General features: G+C 37.7%; 1 protein-coding gene across 2 annotated transcripts in view; it reads right to left on the reverse strand.

Annotated features, from left to right (window-relative positions):
• Positions 1–15,427, reverse strand: part of LOC112160794 (carbohydrate sulfotransferase 8) — a 280,529-nt gene that overhangs the window by 172,407 nt on the left and 92,695 nt on the right. For both annotated transcript variants that reach the window (XM_024295602.2, XM_024295603.2), the window contains one exon: positions 573–766. In XM_024295602.2, coding sequence (XP_024151370.1) covers positions 573–732 — 160 coding nt within the window. In that variant the 5' untranslated portion in view covers positions 733–766. The remainder of the gene's footprint in view (positions 1–572; positions 767–15,427) is intronic.

Raw genomic sequence — 15,427 nt, forward strand, 5'->3', positions numbered from 1 at the left:
GCATTAAGGAGTTTGATTGTGGGGTTAAACTATCACAGTGTGTGACAACTAACTTAACTTGAGAATACCCAGTCTCGCTCTGATATCTTTTCTGTATTACGTTTTTGTCAATCTTACATTTTCAGACGATATTTTTTCTTGTAGTGAAAGTTAGTCACGTTATAAACTGACCAATCAGAAGCCTCAGTAAAAGAATTTAATCTCACGTCAAACGATTTGACAAATTTCCCACAGCCTGCTTTCACGTGTTAGGGGTGTGGACTTCCAACAAGCTCACTCCTGATTGGCCAGAGTGGTTGCCATAGAAATGTTGACTCACACCAACACAAACGAATGACGGCTTACTAAATCTTATCGTATTTTTTATTTTGTTAGTCCATTTCCAAACTGCAAAACTTTTAGAAAACTAGCTGCAGACTCAAAAAAGAATCTTTGCTGCCTCCATATCGTAGAGATTAGGTATGATTCCATGTAAAACGCATCAGCCCCGTGGCACGCACCTGCAGATATTTCCATGTTTGGCCTTATAATATACATATCACGCGAGCGGTTTAAACGCCGGACAGACTCACCGTGGGCTTGTGCCTGCGCCAACTCTGACGTGTCCTGTTGGTGAATGAAGAGAACCAGACCTCCAGCACCGAACAGTAGGATGAACAGAAGGAAACAGGGCAGCCTGCGTCTCCGTCCACACAGGGAGTCCACCACCATCTTCATCTTCATCCACACCATGATGCAGCCCAGTCACACTGCAGTGGAGCCCACTCTGAGGAAGACGAGGGGAAAAATAATGCCTGAGCAATACAATCTGTGTAAAAATTCAATATACAGTTTGAGCTGAGAGGTAATTCCTCTAAACAAAGAAATCTGCGCTCTGTTTATGAGGATACAGCTTGGTAAACACAGTTCCAGCTGCACCAGCGTGACAGCAGAGCAGCTCTGACTACTGTTCACACAGCAGAATAAATGCAACTCAATTTAATATGCAAAAGAGCATATGTGTGGCCACAGGAAAAAGAGTTTCTATTTCTATCACAAGTCAGTTGTTAAACAATAGGTAAATCAGCCAAACTTTACTGCTGGAAAGCCGATATACACAACCATAAAAACACTCAATCAAAAATGCTATTAAATATATTTGAGACGGGTAAATAAAAAAAAACACAAATGAAAGAGGGGACTTCAAAACAATCTAGAAGAAGGAGAACGGTATAGAATGATTCAAAAATAACATCCATAATGAGTAAGCAGTTTTATACTTGAATCAGAGAAGATGCAGCCACAGCAAACTTTCAGCTGAGTTTGCTGAAGTTCTGCAGCTACAACCTTGTTTCTCCCAAAGTAATTAGCTAATTCAAACATAAGAAACAGAAACCCAATTCGTTTTTAGGGGCGTAACGTAAATAAGAAAAAAAACACAAAAAAGTTGTATGACCCACTACCTGACCCCTCCCGCGCCCCCCCTTTTACCCTCAATGGATAAGTGCCTGCTACACACTCCATACTCCCCTTCTGCCCCTGCCACTGTAGTCAGGGCAGAATTTCATTTGGTTTTATCTCCATAGCAACCTTTGTTTGTTTATCTTTTTTCATTGCCTGGGGCTGATGAATCGCCCATTCTCCCTGCCAAGTCGTCATATATGGACATATGGTTCAGGACCCCTCCCCTGATGTTTCGGGTGTCCCACACTTGTCCTCTTTGATGTTCTGGCTGTTCCCATTAAAAAAGGGGTCCGGAACCGGACCAGACCGGTACCTAAAGCCTCGTTTCCACTGAGCAGTCCAGACCGGACTGGACTTTTGAGTGTTTCCATTACAAAATGGACCCGTTAAGCCGGACCGAATGGTACCATTTCTGATCCCCCGTTGGTCGGAGATTCATAGAAAAATGGAATGGATTCATGAGGGCGGAGCTTCTGTCGTCACATGATGTAACCTGATTGGTGGAAAGGTTTTATGACAACAGCAAGCGTCTGACCGGCACTTTTCACAACAGAAGATCCAAAACCAAAAGTTTTGTCTTCTTTTCGGCGTATTCTTTTTCACTTCCCACAATCTTCTTGGAAAAAATAGTAAATTCTTTACATATAGTTTCATCAAAAATACTTCTGATCGTGCTTTGAAAAACATTTATTGAAGAACATTAGAGTATTGCTCTCACTGTTTTGACGCGCAGCTACGTCATCGGTCTACACCCAACATGCGCTCTGATGGTCCAACGCTCAATGGAAACTCTCACTTGAATTACCTGGACGACTAAACTGGCCAAGATGGGACTGGCCTGGTCCGGACCGCTCAGTGGAAACAAGGCATAACTAGACCAAACCTGGAACTGGTTCCGGGTCACTTACGTCTGTTGGGACACGAAATTTAATGAGAACATCCAGCACGTCAAAAAACGATGAGTTGGGAACACCCAAAATGTCAAAAAGTGGCGTGGAGGTGTCTGTATATGCTGAGTTGGGAGTAGGAATCTGCAGGATGAACAGGTCTGAGTTAATTTTAGAGGAATACGCATAAGCAAACTAATGGATTCCCTTGGTGACAAAGGTTTTTGTTAACTACCCCAACAAGCGCTCATATCTTATGTCATTTAGTTTCGTTCAACTTGAGCAATGATTCATGTCTTACATTTTCACATTATTTGAGTAGAAAATATGCAAGAAAGTGTGAAATGTTAGCTCACCACGCTAACACCATTAAAAATATACAACCTCTAGATCCAACTTTTTTTGGTTCCCAATGATGCTAGAGGAGTTAGGAAGTGATAAATCAAACAAAATCCCTCGGAGGAGATCAAGTTTGTATGAAGACCTTTTTAATTTCATGGACTCCTCCCGAGGTCAAAGGTCAAGGACACTTCAGTTGTGGTTGCAGACTTAAGTTGGCGGCATGTGTATGAAATTGCATTACGACCCATATTGTGCAAAAATGTGAAAGTCAGCAAATTTCACACTTTGCCACAAGATGGTCGCCAAGCTGTAGGTCCTGTGGCCATCCCATAATAATTTCAAAACTTTCTTTGAAAACCCCGAACGTGTGCGTTTGGGTTCTGAGATTTTGGCCTCATACTATATTCTGAAGGCTTCTTCCACAATGATTATGTAGCGGGGGCAACATTTTTGCTTCGAGATGCAGTAAAAACGAAGAATTACGAAAACTTTGTGGTCCTTATAGTCCAGGACTGATCGGGGAATAGTACAGCAAGTTCATAGTCGAGTGGAGTAGAGAATACTCTATTGATCACCTTACGGAGAAATTTGGTTGTCCGGTAAGCATTCAACCACACAGATACAGATAGGAGCTAAATATAACACCGAAAACTAGATAGAAGCAATTAATAAACAGATAAGTCAGTTAAATGTTAACTTACAGTATAATACTAAGAATAATATAATTGATCAAAGAACCAGTTAATCAAACTGATCAAAGTCTTATCTGAACATGTTCCCGTGCTCCTCTTTGGTCACAGGAATTGGTCGGCTTCTTCAGAACCGTTCTGCAGCATCAACAGACATGATTTATGTGCTGTCATGGAGGGCCCTGCACAGACACGTCATTGTTTGCTTGTCCCGACGTGGCAGTAAATCTCATATCAGAGTCAACAACATCATAGCTTCCGCTGTACTTTCAAATAAAGCAGTTATTCAGATGTCGGATCATTAACCCCCACATAAACCCATTCTCTTCGCTTCTCTTATTGTCAGCTTTGCATTTTCATATATACGGTCCTGCAGTCAATCTGCAGGGAAACGATCCAAGCAAAGATGCACAGTGAAGAGCGCCATTAAGAGAAAGAATTCCAAAAATTGGGTTTTTGGTGAATAAGCGCGAAGCACCAACCCTGCATGTAGAGCAGAACAGAAGATGGGGAAGCACGTTTTTTTCCCAGTCGACTCTCTTCACACTATGATGACTCCAATTCATTCATTACAAGCATAGCGGAAAGAAAGTCAGGAAAGTATGTCTAAAAGCTATAATATACATGCAGCAGCTCAAGAAAAGTTTCCTAAGTGATGCAGGAAGTCATCTCGATGCAAACGTTGAGGCAAAGTTTTAAAGTTTGACATCACTGGGCTTCAAATCAACTGTTTGTAGCTGAAAACCTGAGTTTTTTCCTCTTCAGCCTGTTGTTTGTTGCAGCATGAAGTATGCACAGATGTGCACAGACTTGCACGGGGGGAACTCTGGTTGTGTAAGACTTTACAAACTAAATTACCAGCTAAATGCCATTAATTAAGAGACAGACCATACTTTTTTTTTTTTTTTTAAACAAGCCTCATAATCTTTTATGTTCCTCATTTCAGTTTTCATCCATGTATCAGTTTGTGATTGTAATTAAACTATTCTTTAAGGTGAGACTAAATATTTTAATCGTAGTGTTTATGTGATGCTGTCTAATCATAATGAAACTCTTGTGATTTCTCAGTATTTTCTTCAGGTAGCTCTGTTCAGTTCGGTTCTCCGGCAGCTTGCTCCACATGCGTCTCCTTTTCCTTATAGAGTGTCAGTGTGGTGAAGTAAAAATAGTCGAGTTTGTTCTTTTGCTGCAGGATCCATCAAAATCATTCACTCCTCTTTCCCCTTTTTTAGAAGGTGACAGTCAGAAAGTGACACAGACGGAGCGTGTGAATGACAGATTGAGTTTTTCCTGCTTCAGAAAAAAAAACGAGCAGACTTAATGGGTGGGCTGAGGGAAACATGACATTCAAAGGGGGGGAAATATGTTTTTTTTACAGATTCTGTAGGTTAAAGACAAAAAAAATCCACCTTTTATTTAAAAATCTTAGAAGAGCTTTTTTTAAAACAACTATTTCTGTGTTATTTATACAGTCAAAACAAAGTGATGGGAGCCGAATGGCATCTACACCAAAACTATGAGGCTAAAACAAACCAAGGTTTAGTCATTTGCTTTAATTATGAACAGTAAGAGACAGCCGCAATGGGAATCTGCAGATTCTTCAAGATTTCCAGCCATTTTTTGTTAATTGTTGGCGTGGTCGTGAATATAGACGGTGGCAGTCAGGAGGCCGTCAGGCGTCAGGGATGACACCACTATGAAATCAGGCGGTCACAAGGCGGTGGCAGCCGGATTGCCGGCCACCAGCAGCTCTATTTGGATGAAGTGTAAATGTTTCCAGACAGCAGGAGTTTTTATCTGATTGGGCAGCACCAATGCCGACTCCCCAATTGGACCCACGGTGGTCGAGATCGCCATATTGAGGGCCCAACCCTAATTAAGAGTCTGCGCTGCTACTATACGATTTCTAACAACTGGATAGATAGATAGATAGATAGATAGATAGATAGATAGGGTCTTTAATAATCCCTTAGGAAATTTAAATGTGGTCATCTGCTGACAATCATAAAAACATACACACATAAAGGACAATAAGAACAACAGGAGTCATAGATTTAAAAACAAAATTAAAAGATTAAAAACTAAATTAAAATTACAGGAATAAATAGTTAAATATCAATAGATTAAATAGATTAAAAATGTGTGGATTAAAATAATTAAAAGCTCCTCAGATGCTCAGCCAAAGAATTGTACTGCCGGATGGCGCGAGGAACAAAAGAGTTCTTCATTCTGTCCGTGGAGCAGCGATGGTGGCAGTGGGAAGGCAGTCTGAAATCTGACGACCATCAGACGATTTGTGGAACCTTGGAGACCGTCGTAAAATTCTAACTTGTGCTTGAAACCTCTGCGGTCAACGCACGGCATTTAAAAAAAAAAAAAAAAAAACACTGCCACCTCTCAATTATAAATGCCGCTGCTCAGCCACCAGCCGGATTTGATGAAAAAAATGCAGGGATGACACCACAGCATTCCTAAAATGGTTTTATCTTGAGGTTTACCTACAATATGGTAATTTGTCCTATTACAAATGAATAATGTTTGTTTTTAGGGACATTTAAAGCATTTTAGGATCAACCAAGAGTAACGAAATTAGTGAAATTAAAATAAAACTTTCTTTAAATGACAATTTCAGAAAACATTCAAAATTTGCATTGTCGCTGGTGACTCTTAAACACAAAATCTTTAACATGCGGTAACTTGTCAACCATTAACATGATCAACGTAATTCCAGCTGATTTTGAAGGAGAAAAGCGGCTCAAGCCGCTTTTCTCCTTCAAAATCAGCTGGAATTATGTTGATCGTGTTAATTGACAAATTACAGTAAATCAAATCTTCAATAAATAAAAAAAAAACATTGTTAAAAACCATTATCACATCTATCTGCTCCACAGCCGCAGAGCGTTTGTCCTCTGATTAGTTCGGTTCTGCCTGCCCTTGTGTCAAAGTGCCCTTGGGCAAGACATAGAACCCCACATTATTCACAGCTATCCATGGCGGTGTGAATAAACCATGTAATCTAAAGCACTTTGGTGCTTTCAAGTAGGTGGGAAGCTCTACATACTGTAAGTACACACTGATCAATATTATCCCTCAAAATTATTTGTTTTCTTTTACAACAACATAAATAAGGATACTTGAATCTCATTTCTCGTCCCAGAACAGATAACTTTACGTTCTCCAATTCTACTTTTAAATTTAAACGTCAAATCTGAAATTTTATGTGACATAACAAGCTTTCTTGTCAGTTTAGTCATCATGTACAACCTTCACCTCCACATTACCAGCAGCCTCCACCTTCAGGGGGAGTCAGTATTCACCAATTTCACTTCTATTGAGACTTTTCATTATAAACTGGTGGCAAACAGGTCCAAAAAAGGCCATAATTAATAAAAAAAAATGTAAATGAAGACAGAATCCTTGCAATAATTGTCTCATAATTATTCACAGAATAAAAGTTTTGCACATTTATGTAGAAGGTCAGATTTAAAGAAATAATCGGTTTTAACTCACCGAAAGACGGATTTAATCTGCAGCGGTGCAGTTAGTCCCACAAATGGAGCGAAAACCAAGATCATGGAACAAAAGTTGGAAGTAAATCAAAAGTCAGGTGGTGAGCAGGCAATGCAAAACTAGAAAAACTGGTTATTTTTTCTGGCCACGGCAATTTTTAGATTGGTGTATCACAGCACCAATTAAAAATATCATAACTTGACGTTAAAAAGCATAGACAGGAATGAAGCAGCAGCCAGAACAGGTCACACGCTAGCTTCTGCTGGGACAAAGTAAAAGTAAAACCAAGACTTCTAAACTGTTATCTGTAAACATTGAAAGCAATTTGCATTAAAACGTAAAGAGGAACCGACCAGAACAACTTCTCAAACGTCAGAAACAATATTCATTGTTTCAACAAAATCCCACAACACCTGGCAGGTGGAAAAAAAGGAAATATCACAGGTCTAATCAACCACAAAAGAATGACCTTAATTAAATCAATGTAACCAAATTCCAAAGAAAGGAATCAAAACAAAAACAGTAAACTTCAACAAATTTAAAAATAAAATATTTTACACAGCAAAAAGAAAATATCTCATTCTGCTTTTTTGTTTAGTCCCCACCAGTGAATCAGTGAGAATGGTTTTGGCTTGCAAACAGAGAGGCAGGAAGGCCGCTGCCAGGACAGCTTCATAAATGAATGATTATGAGCAGGGGAATTTGACGAGCGTATAATGGGAGCTGGTCGGATTGTGTTCAAAGCACTGCTAATTGTCTTTATTCATGAAGGCTGGTGATCTCTAGGATGAGTTAATGCATTGGACACACTGTTGTGAGGAGGCCCTGCAATCAGCCTTCAGGCTCCTAGCACTCTCCCACCAGCATTTACTTACAGTAAAGCTCTAGAATCCTGAATGGATAAACCCTACATGCTTTGGAGTTGCACCAAACTAAACAATAGTTTGTGTGTAAAGTTTTGTTGTCTTTATTTTACACATCATTAAGACTAAAAAGACCCTTCCTGTCTCCTTTTACCTTGGAAAAGGTAAGATACTGAAAATAATGACAACTGTGATTTATATCGAGCACGTTTGGCACGGGGCGACCCCGCCCCCTTTCTCATCACTAATGCATGAGAGCTCTCCGTTTACACTCTGTCTTGCTACCATACCAGTACAGTTTTGAACAAGATGCCAGATCGGACGAGGAAAATAGAGACGTAAATTAATCTAGTCGTCTACAGGTGGCTGTATCAGAATGGAGCGGTGCAGGAAGTTTGTAGCCCACCCAGTGAATTTTCGGTCTATAATAAGCTCTTTTTCCAATGACATTGTGTTGTCTGCTTCTGATTCACAATTTGAATACCAATAAAAAATCTTAAAAAGCAATTTTGAGCTTAATTTTCCTAACATATGTTCTCGATCACCAGAAAAAAAACACCACTCCAACATGTTAAATACACCAAAAACACAATTTTGAACAGATTTTTCCTCCAGTCAAGCCAGTACTTCTATACTGCATTATATGTGGTTCAAATGTAATGTAAATAATATTAAACCTTTTTAGCTTGTATTCAGACTGGAAACGTCATCAAGTCCTGAACCTTACGCTTGCTCTGTATTCAGACTGTCGTCAACCAGACATTTCTGTTCCAAACCAGAGCTTGTAAACAAAACCACATGACTAAAGATCTCTTACGAGGAATTACGAGGGTGGGGCGAAATCAAAAAGAGAAAGAATAATGGAAGTCATTCAGTTTGAAATCCTTGTCGGGATAGTTCACTTATTCAACTTTATATTTGGCTGACTAATTTGTATCAACATCAGGTTCAAAATGCTTTACTTGCTTCTTTGGTACTGTGAAGACATGCTGAGGAGATGTCGACTATGAAGATATGCTAAGTGTTCATGACATGTAGACATCCTGTATTCATCATTTCAATGAGTTTTAGCGTTTCTCGGCTGCTCTGTTTATATTCCGTAATGTCTGACTACGGTGGCTGTTTGGGTTCAGTTGTTCCGCTCCGAGCACAGAGCCATTTAGAGCAAGGAAAGTCAGAGTTAACCGGAGCTCAGTCCAACTGGAAACGAACCAAGACCACTTTAAAAGATGGATCAGAGTGGATTCAGATGGAAAATTTGTTCTGGATTATCGAGGGAACGGAACTCTGGTTCACATTAAACTAACTAAATACTTCCATAGTTTTTTCTCACAACAAAGAGTCAAAGCTCTTATTCTTGCTCCTTTCCCAAGTCTGCACTCTAGATATCCAAAAATAAAACTCGCTGTGTCACGTTTAAAATGGATCTGTCATTAGTAGCTTCATTTGTGCTGCAGAAACGTATCCTGAGTCCCTGACAAATGAGGGAGCTGCATGACGGTGACCTGCTCCTCTGGCCTCAGGACGGCTTCCAGCTCAGGCAGAGCGGCTGATGGGAGCTCCAGTACAATCAGACATGCTCAGATACAACACATCTTTGTCATATCATGTCAGCCCAATACCTGCCAAGGGGCACTGCTGTGCTCCAATATCAACCTCTCAAATGAGGCTACAGATTAGTTTCTATTTATACCCACGGTCCAACTGCAGCTCAATGACCAGCAGAGCACTCTAAGTAAATGACATGCTGGCCCAAGGGTTGCAACCTAGATTTTTTTTATTTTTTAAACTAGACTTTTAAAAAAATGAAACAAATTTCTGTTCTTGGTAAGAGTATAGGATTTGAGTGAAATCAAAAATCTCCTGGCAAAGTTTAAATTTGGGTCTTTCATTTTCTGGGAAGTCCAAATCTGGAGTTTCAAAAAAAAAAAAAAAAAAAACGCATCAAATCCTGTTATCTTGTCACTATACAGCTTTGTCAACAGCACAATTAGAAAAAAAAAAACAGATCAATTTTCAATGTGTTGTTCATTTACACATGACATACGACAGCCTATAACAGTTACTGGTATCAGAAGAGTTTTTTTGTACTGCGCTTGTTATTCCATAACAGAAATGCACACAACATTTTTAATATTTTCTGTCTTGCCGACAGCTTCTTCTGTTCACCTGCTGATTCTGTCACTTCTGGATCAGCGCCTCGTGGAGTTACAGAGCGTGCACAGAGCCTGGGTTTGACTGAATGCATGCAAAAAAGGAAGTGACCTGACTGTCAATCACATCACCTGAACACAAGCACAACAGATATTAGATATATATATATAGAAGGTATAAGTATCTGGCATTATTAGCTTTAAACTTGAAGTGTTTAAGCTATATGCTAACTAAAAAATAAAAAGACAATTGGGTTGATAATTTATAAAACCTTTAATGAATCCTGCAGCTTCTTTCCTTCTTTTTTTTCTGGCATCCAAAAAAGACTTAAACCAAATGAGGTTAGCATCTGAAACCAATCAACTATATTTCACAAAAGAAAAAGCGCAGATGAAAGAAAGAAAGAAAGAAAGAAAGAGCGGATGTTCCTCCAGCAGAGACATTTCGCTCCGATGGGGTACAGGTTGCAGGGATGCACAGAAAACATTTAGCTCATAAGTTTGCTCTCTGTTTGCGCTAATGTTAGCTTAGCTTAGCTAGACGATGATCCCTCTTCAGCGTTATCCCAATGTGCTTCCTCTTCAGATTGGACACTTTTGTCTTTTACTTTTTGTTTTTATGTTTCACACTTTCAAGCTCTGTTGACGTGTTGTTATGGTAACCAAGTCTTCCTATACCTTCCTGTGACATTACAACGGACTCGAATTGGCACTACTACACAAGTGTCAAAGACACTTTTTATCAAAATGTATTTTAGGTGATTATTTTATTATTGTATATTCTTTTTATTGACATTGATATTTTAAACATTGTCTTTATTGATTGTTTTCAGGTTGACAATTTTAACTTTTGTCCAGAGACAACAGATGAAAAATAGCCGCTTTACCACTTCTGTGTGCACTGTCCCTGAGAAATAAATAAATTATTATTAATGGCAAACATGGCATTAGAAAAGGGGCACCATAGTTTTGATATTTGAAAAAAAAAAAAAAAAAAATACTAATCGACTATTAAATTAATTGACTATTTTAATAGTCCACAAAGTCGTGACTAATCGACTAATCATGGCAGCCATAATGTTTTTAACAAACTCAGTGTGTTATCAGAACGTCATCAGTCATATAAAGAGGACACAAAATCTTTTATTTTATTTATTTTTTTCCTTTGTAGATGTCAGGAGTCGGGACTCTGTCTCCCCCTCTGGTCACTGCAGGAACAGTCTCCAGAGAACTAAATCCACTTCATCTCAGCTGAATCTCCTTTGCTAAATCACCCAGTCACTTAAGCACTGCTCAGCGCCTCACTCATTTTGTACCATTCAGCCTTCATATCGAGCATTCCATCCGGACCTGATCTCCTGGTCACCTGATCCTGCTTTGTCTTTGATTCTGCTTGTTTGCCGCCTGCCCCGACCCTTGCCTGGATCCTGATCTCTCTGGTTTCTCTCTGATGCTCCTATGCTTGTTGCTGACTTCTGCCGGTCTGATTTAGATTTGTGGACTTTTAGCTGTGTTAATAAACCTGCTGCAATCGGAACCAGCCGTCTGCCTGTTTGGTGACAGTAAATGTGATTAAATATGTAAATAAGGTTCCAAACATAATGAAGGGGGATCTTATTTTTTTGTTTTGTTTTAAGGAGCACATCTTTGATTAATTTAGAGATTAAAAAATGCGTTTAGTTCCTAATGCAAGGACGGTTTATTTTTCTGTAACTTTATTTTAACTCTGTCATACATTACTGGCTATTTTATCTAGGTATCATTATTATAAGGACACATTTAGATTAAAGAAACAATGTAAGACTTTCTCACAATGTGTTCAATATAGTGAATCACAGCCAACTTGTAATTGAAATACAAGCAACACGGTTTTTTTAGCTTGTTCTGGCTTGACTAGAATTCTGATACGTCGTCACACCCTCATAATCAAACATTGTACAACAGTTTAAACAGGTCAGATTACCTCCATATCAAAAGAGGAAGGTACAGGAAGAAACACGAGTAGCTTTTAATTGGGATCGGAAACATTTATGTGAAAATCTGTTGAGTGGTAAGGCTAATCGGTTTTGTTTTTTGCTGGTGTTTGTCTCTGTTAGCTCAGTTTGTTGTCAGGTCACATCAAAACATACAAACGACTCTTATAATCTAGTCTTTCAAAAATATTTTTCTCTGCAGCTAAAAAAAAAAAAAGGCACTGGTCTCAACATGCTCCATGACGGCATGATTAGAATGAGAACAAGTGTGTGGAGCCGAGAGTTGTGTGTCTGTGTGCACTTCTGCCACACACAATTCAGGACCTTGTGGCTCTTTGGCCTGTCCTACCAAGTAAGGGAGCATAATTTCAAAATGACTGTGCAGAACAGTGAGAGTGCAGGCAGAGCAGGTGATGACAGCACCTTCTCTTCATATAATGTCATCTTAATACCTGCCCAGGGGAACCAGACAACTTTACACATTCTATTCCTTTAAACCCTCAAATTCCTCATGCTTTTTTATTTTATTTTAAGCAGAATAAGAGCTTTAGTGGTCAAATAAAATAAAGTGCAGCATTAGCTGCTGTAGAAGATTTTAAAAACTAGATCAATTTTTCCTGCTGTCATTAATGCAGCTCAATCTTTTAGATGATGTTCTAACTGCATAAATGTCAGAATTCTGCCATGAAATTAAAACTCATTTGTGCAACTGAATAATAAAACAAAGGCTGCATAAAAAGAAGATGCGTCTTTGACACACATTTACACCAGTCTGGTCTGGTTTCAACTTTTCTTGGCTTTTTTGATCCTTAATTAACAAACATATTTATGCTCTTCAACTCTTTTGATTTTTTCTTCAAAACACAGAAACCCACGGCGGTTAAACTTTATTTATTGATTAAAGACCCACTTGTGTTCTTGTGGCATTTTATGAAGCTTAAAATTGCATTTCTGAGTTTTCTTTGTTCATTTTTGAGCCAGGAACTGACAAAAAATTATTGCAGTTAAAAAGAAAAAAAGTATATTTATTACGCGGAGATGCGCTCTATTCTGATGCATCCACCTACAGATGACCAGATAAATTTACGGCTTGTTGATGGCTTCAATATTCGCCATTTATATCACCGCTAATGTTGGGTTGGGGGTGTGAGGGGCTGTAAGCTAGCAGGAGAGTGTGTAAACAGATGGATTATGGGAAGTGGAGGCAGGCTTACTCAACACCAAAAATCCTACCCACAAGTCAGAGCCTAATTTCTAATGAACTACTGCAAAAACGGTCTTGAAACACCAAACCGTTTTTTTGATTTTGTCTAAAAATGTAAATTATAATTAAAAGACTGTTGATGACACTTTAAATAGATCAAAAGATGATCAGTGGGACTTTTATTGGTAGATCAATAATCAATAAAACATGTTTAAATGTACAGTGAGGAAACCGTGAATCTTTATAACTATTGATCTTTTTTTTTTTTTTTGCTTTTTAGACCTGAAAAGTTTAATTCATCCTATTGTTTCTTTTTAGTTTAAGTATGAAACACATCATTTATCAACATTTCGAGCATTCGAACAAAACTAAATTCACTTTTTTGCGAATTTGTTAAAGTTTACTTTGTTACGATTGTAGATTTCATCCTAATTAAGACACTAACAGAAACATACATTTATCAATAAAACAATAACTTGGTTTTAATGATAGAAACTTAAAAAGAAATGAGGCCAAGGTGGCTTAAAATGAAAAAAATAGACGCGTCAGATGATATTTAGGCCAAAGAGAGCCGACCAATGGTGTCTTTGTTTCATTCAGGCCATGTTTTGATTCATTTATTCTTTCACACAACTCTCGGGCAGATTTCTAGTGAATTTCATCAGCCACTGTTAGAAACACAACTGACCATGAGGGAATATTAGAAAGTGGTGAAGCTCATCAAAACATAAAAACACAGTGTAAGCGATTTATTCTTTTGATGTTGTTCATGAATAAAAGCAAAGATCTTTGAATCACACAGGAAAAAGGACTAAAGTAAACCAATTTAAAAAGTTTTTTTTTTTTTTTTTTTGGTTTATCAGTCGAATGTTTACCTATTTTCATTTGACTTTTTACAATAGATGTTGATTGTTAGATAGGAGCTTAAAACGACTACAGACCAGTGGTTAAAAGCATTTTACGGGTATTTATCTTCTAAATTGTACAATAAAGAGAAAAAAACCTACAAAATAAATAAAAATGAGCCACAAAAAAGAAGTCAAAACAGGAAGAACTATTTTTGATTTAAAAAAAAAAAAGAGTTGCTTAAATTTTATAATACATTTAACAGTCCAAAAAAATACCTCACATTTAATGTACAGAGACAATATATGCTTTTATTTTGTGGGTTTGAAACAAGTTTACTAGAAAAAAGTGAAAAGATATACAATTAAAATTGATTTATCAAATGTAACATTTAAGACACCTCTTAGCAGTTCTCTGAATTCAGTTTTACTGCCTCCATTTTTAAGCTTTACCCTCAGTTATGATGGCAAAGCCTTTAGAAAATGAAAAAAAAGCTTTGCTGCTCTATGACTTGCAGAGGTGTTATCAATTTTCAGAAAGCTTTCACACTCAAAAGACAAAAACGCTCACCGAACTGAAGACTTCAAAATTCTATTTTGTTTATTTTTACTCTACCAGTGGATGTTTTCAGCCGTTTCAAACATCACATTTCTGCCCTGAGAGACATTCACAAATGTTCAGCAAAGTAGATGAGTAACCGATCTTTAGGTTTCACACATGTGGCCATTATTTGTTTTACTGAATCCTGAAGTCTCTCAAATATGTGTAATTATCTGGCGGTAAATTGGAAGATACACATCACATATAAAGTAGTAAAAGCTTTATTTAGTTTATCCGAGCATAATCATCGCAGATTGTTTAGATTTAAAAATGTATTTCCTGTCATACTTCTAACATAACAGATGCACTGAAAATTATGCAACTAGTTTGAAAAGAAAACACAAATAAAATAGATCACTAAACTGTTCAATTCCATTTAAAAAGCATTAATTCTACAAATAAATTCGAATGTTTTCAGGCTTTACAGAACAAACATAAAAGTATAACAGCATTTTACACAGAAATACCTCAGGTGTTTTACTTTTTTAAACATTTATTTTAAGACAATTAAATTGCATAGAAGTAATTTATAAATGGTATGAATATGTCTCTGTTGACATCTAACTTTAAACTTAAATTCAGACACGCGGAGAAAAAATTAAGAGATTTACCAGAGATTTCCATTATATAATAAATCATAACAAAAAACAGCCTGAAAATAAAGATTTTGACTATTTTTTTTTAAATGAATGTCATACGAAATATTTTGTTGCATTCATCCAACACTTTTAAAGTTAGGCCAGTGAAAATATTGTCCGACTGCAAACTGGTCCTGAACTCATCCAGGCTACAGGCGGAACAGCTCGTTAGCATGATGCTAATGCTAACGACTTTAAATGAAGAGAAATACATTTGAACTTTTGTTGCGATTTTAACCGTGACAAACGTTTTTTTCTTGTCTAACTTGACATACATGG

Source organism: Oryzias melastigma, linkage group LG3, assembly GCF_002922805.2.
Source record: "Oryzias melastigma strain HK-1 linkage group LG3, ASM292280v2, whole genome shotgun sequence".
Taxonomy (NCBI): domain Eukaryota; kingdom Metazoa; phylum Chordata; class Actinopteri; order Beloniformes; family Adrianichthyidae; genus Oryzias; species Oryzias melastigma.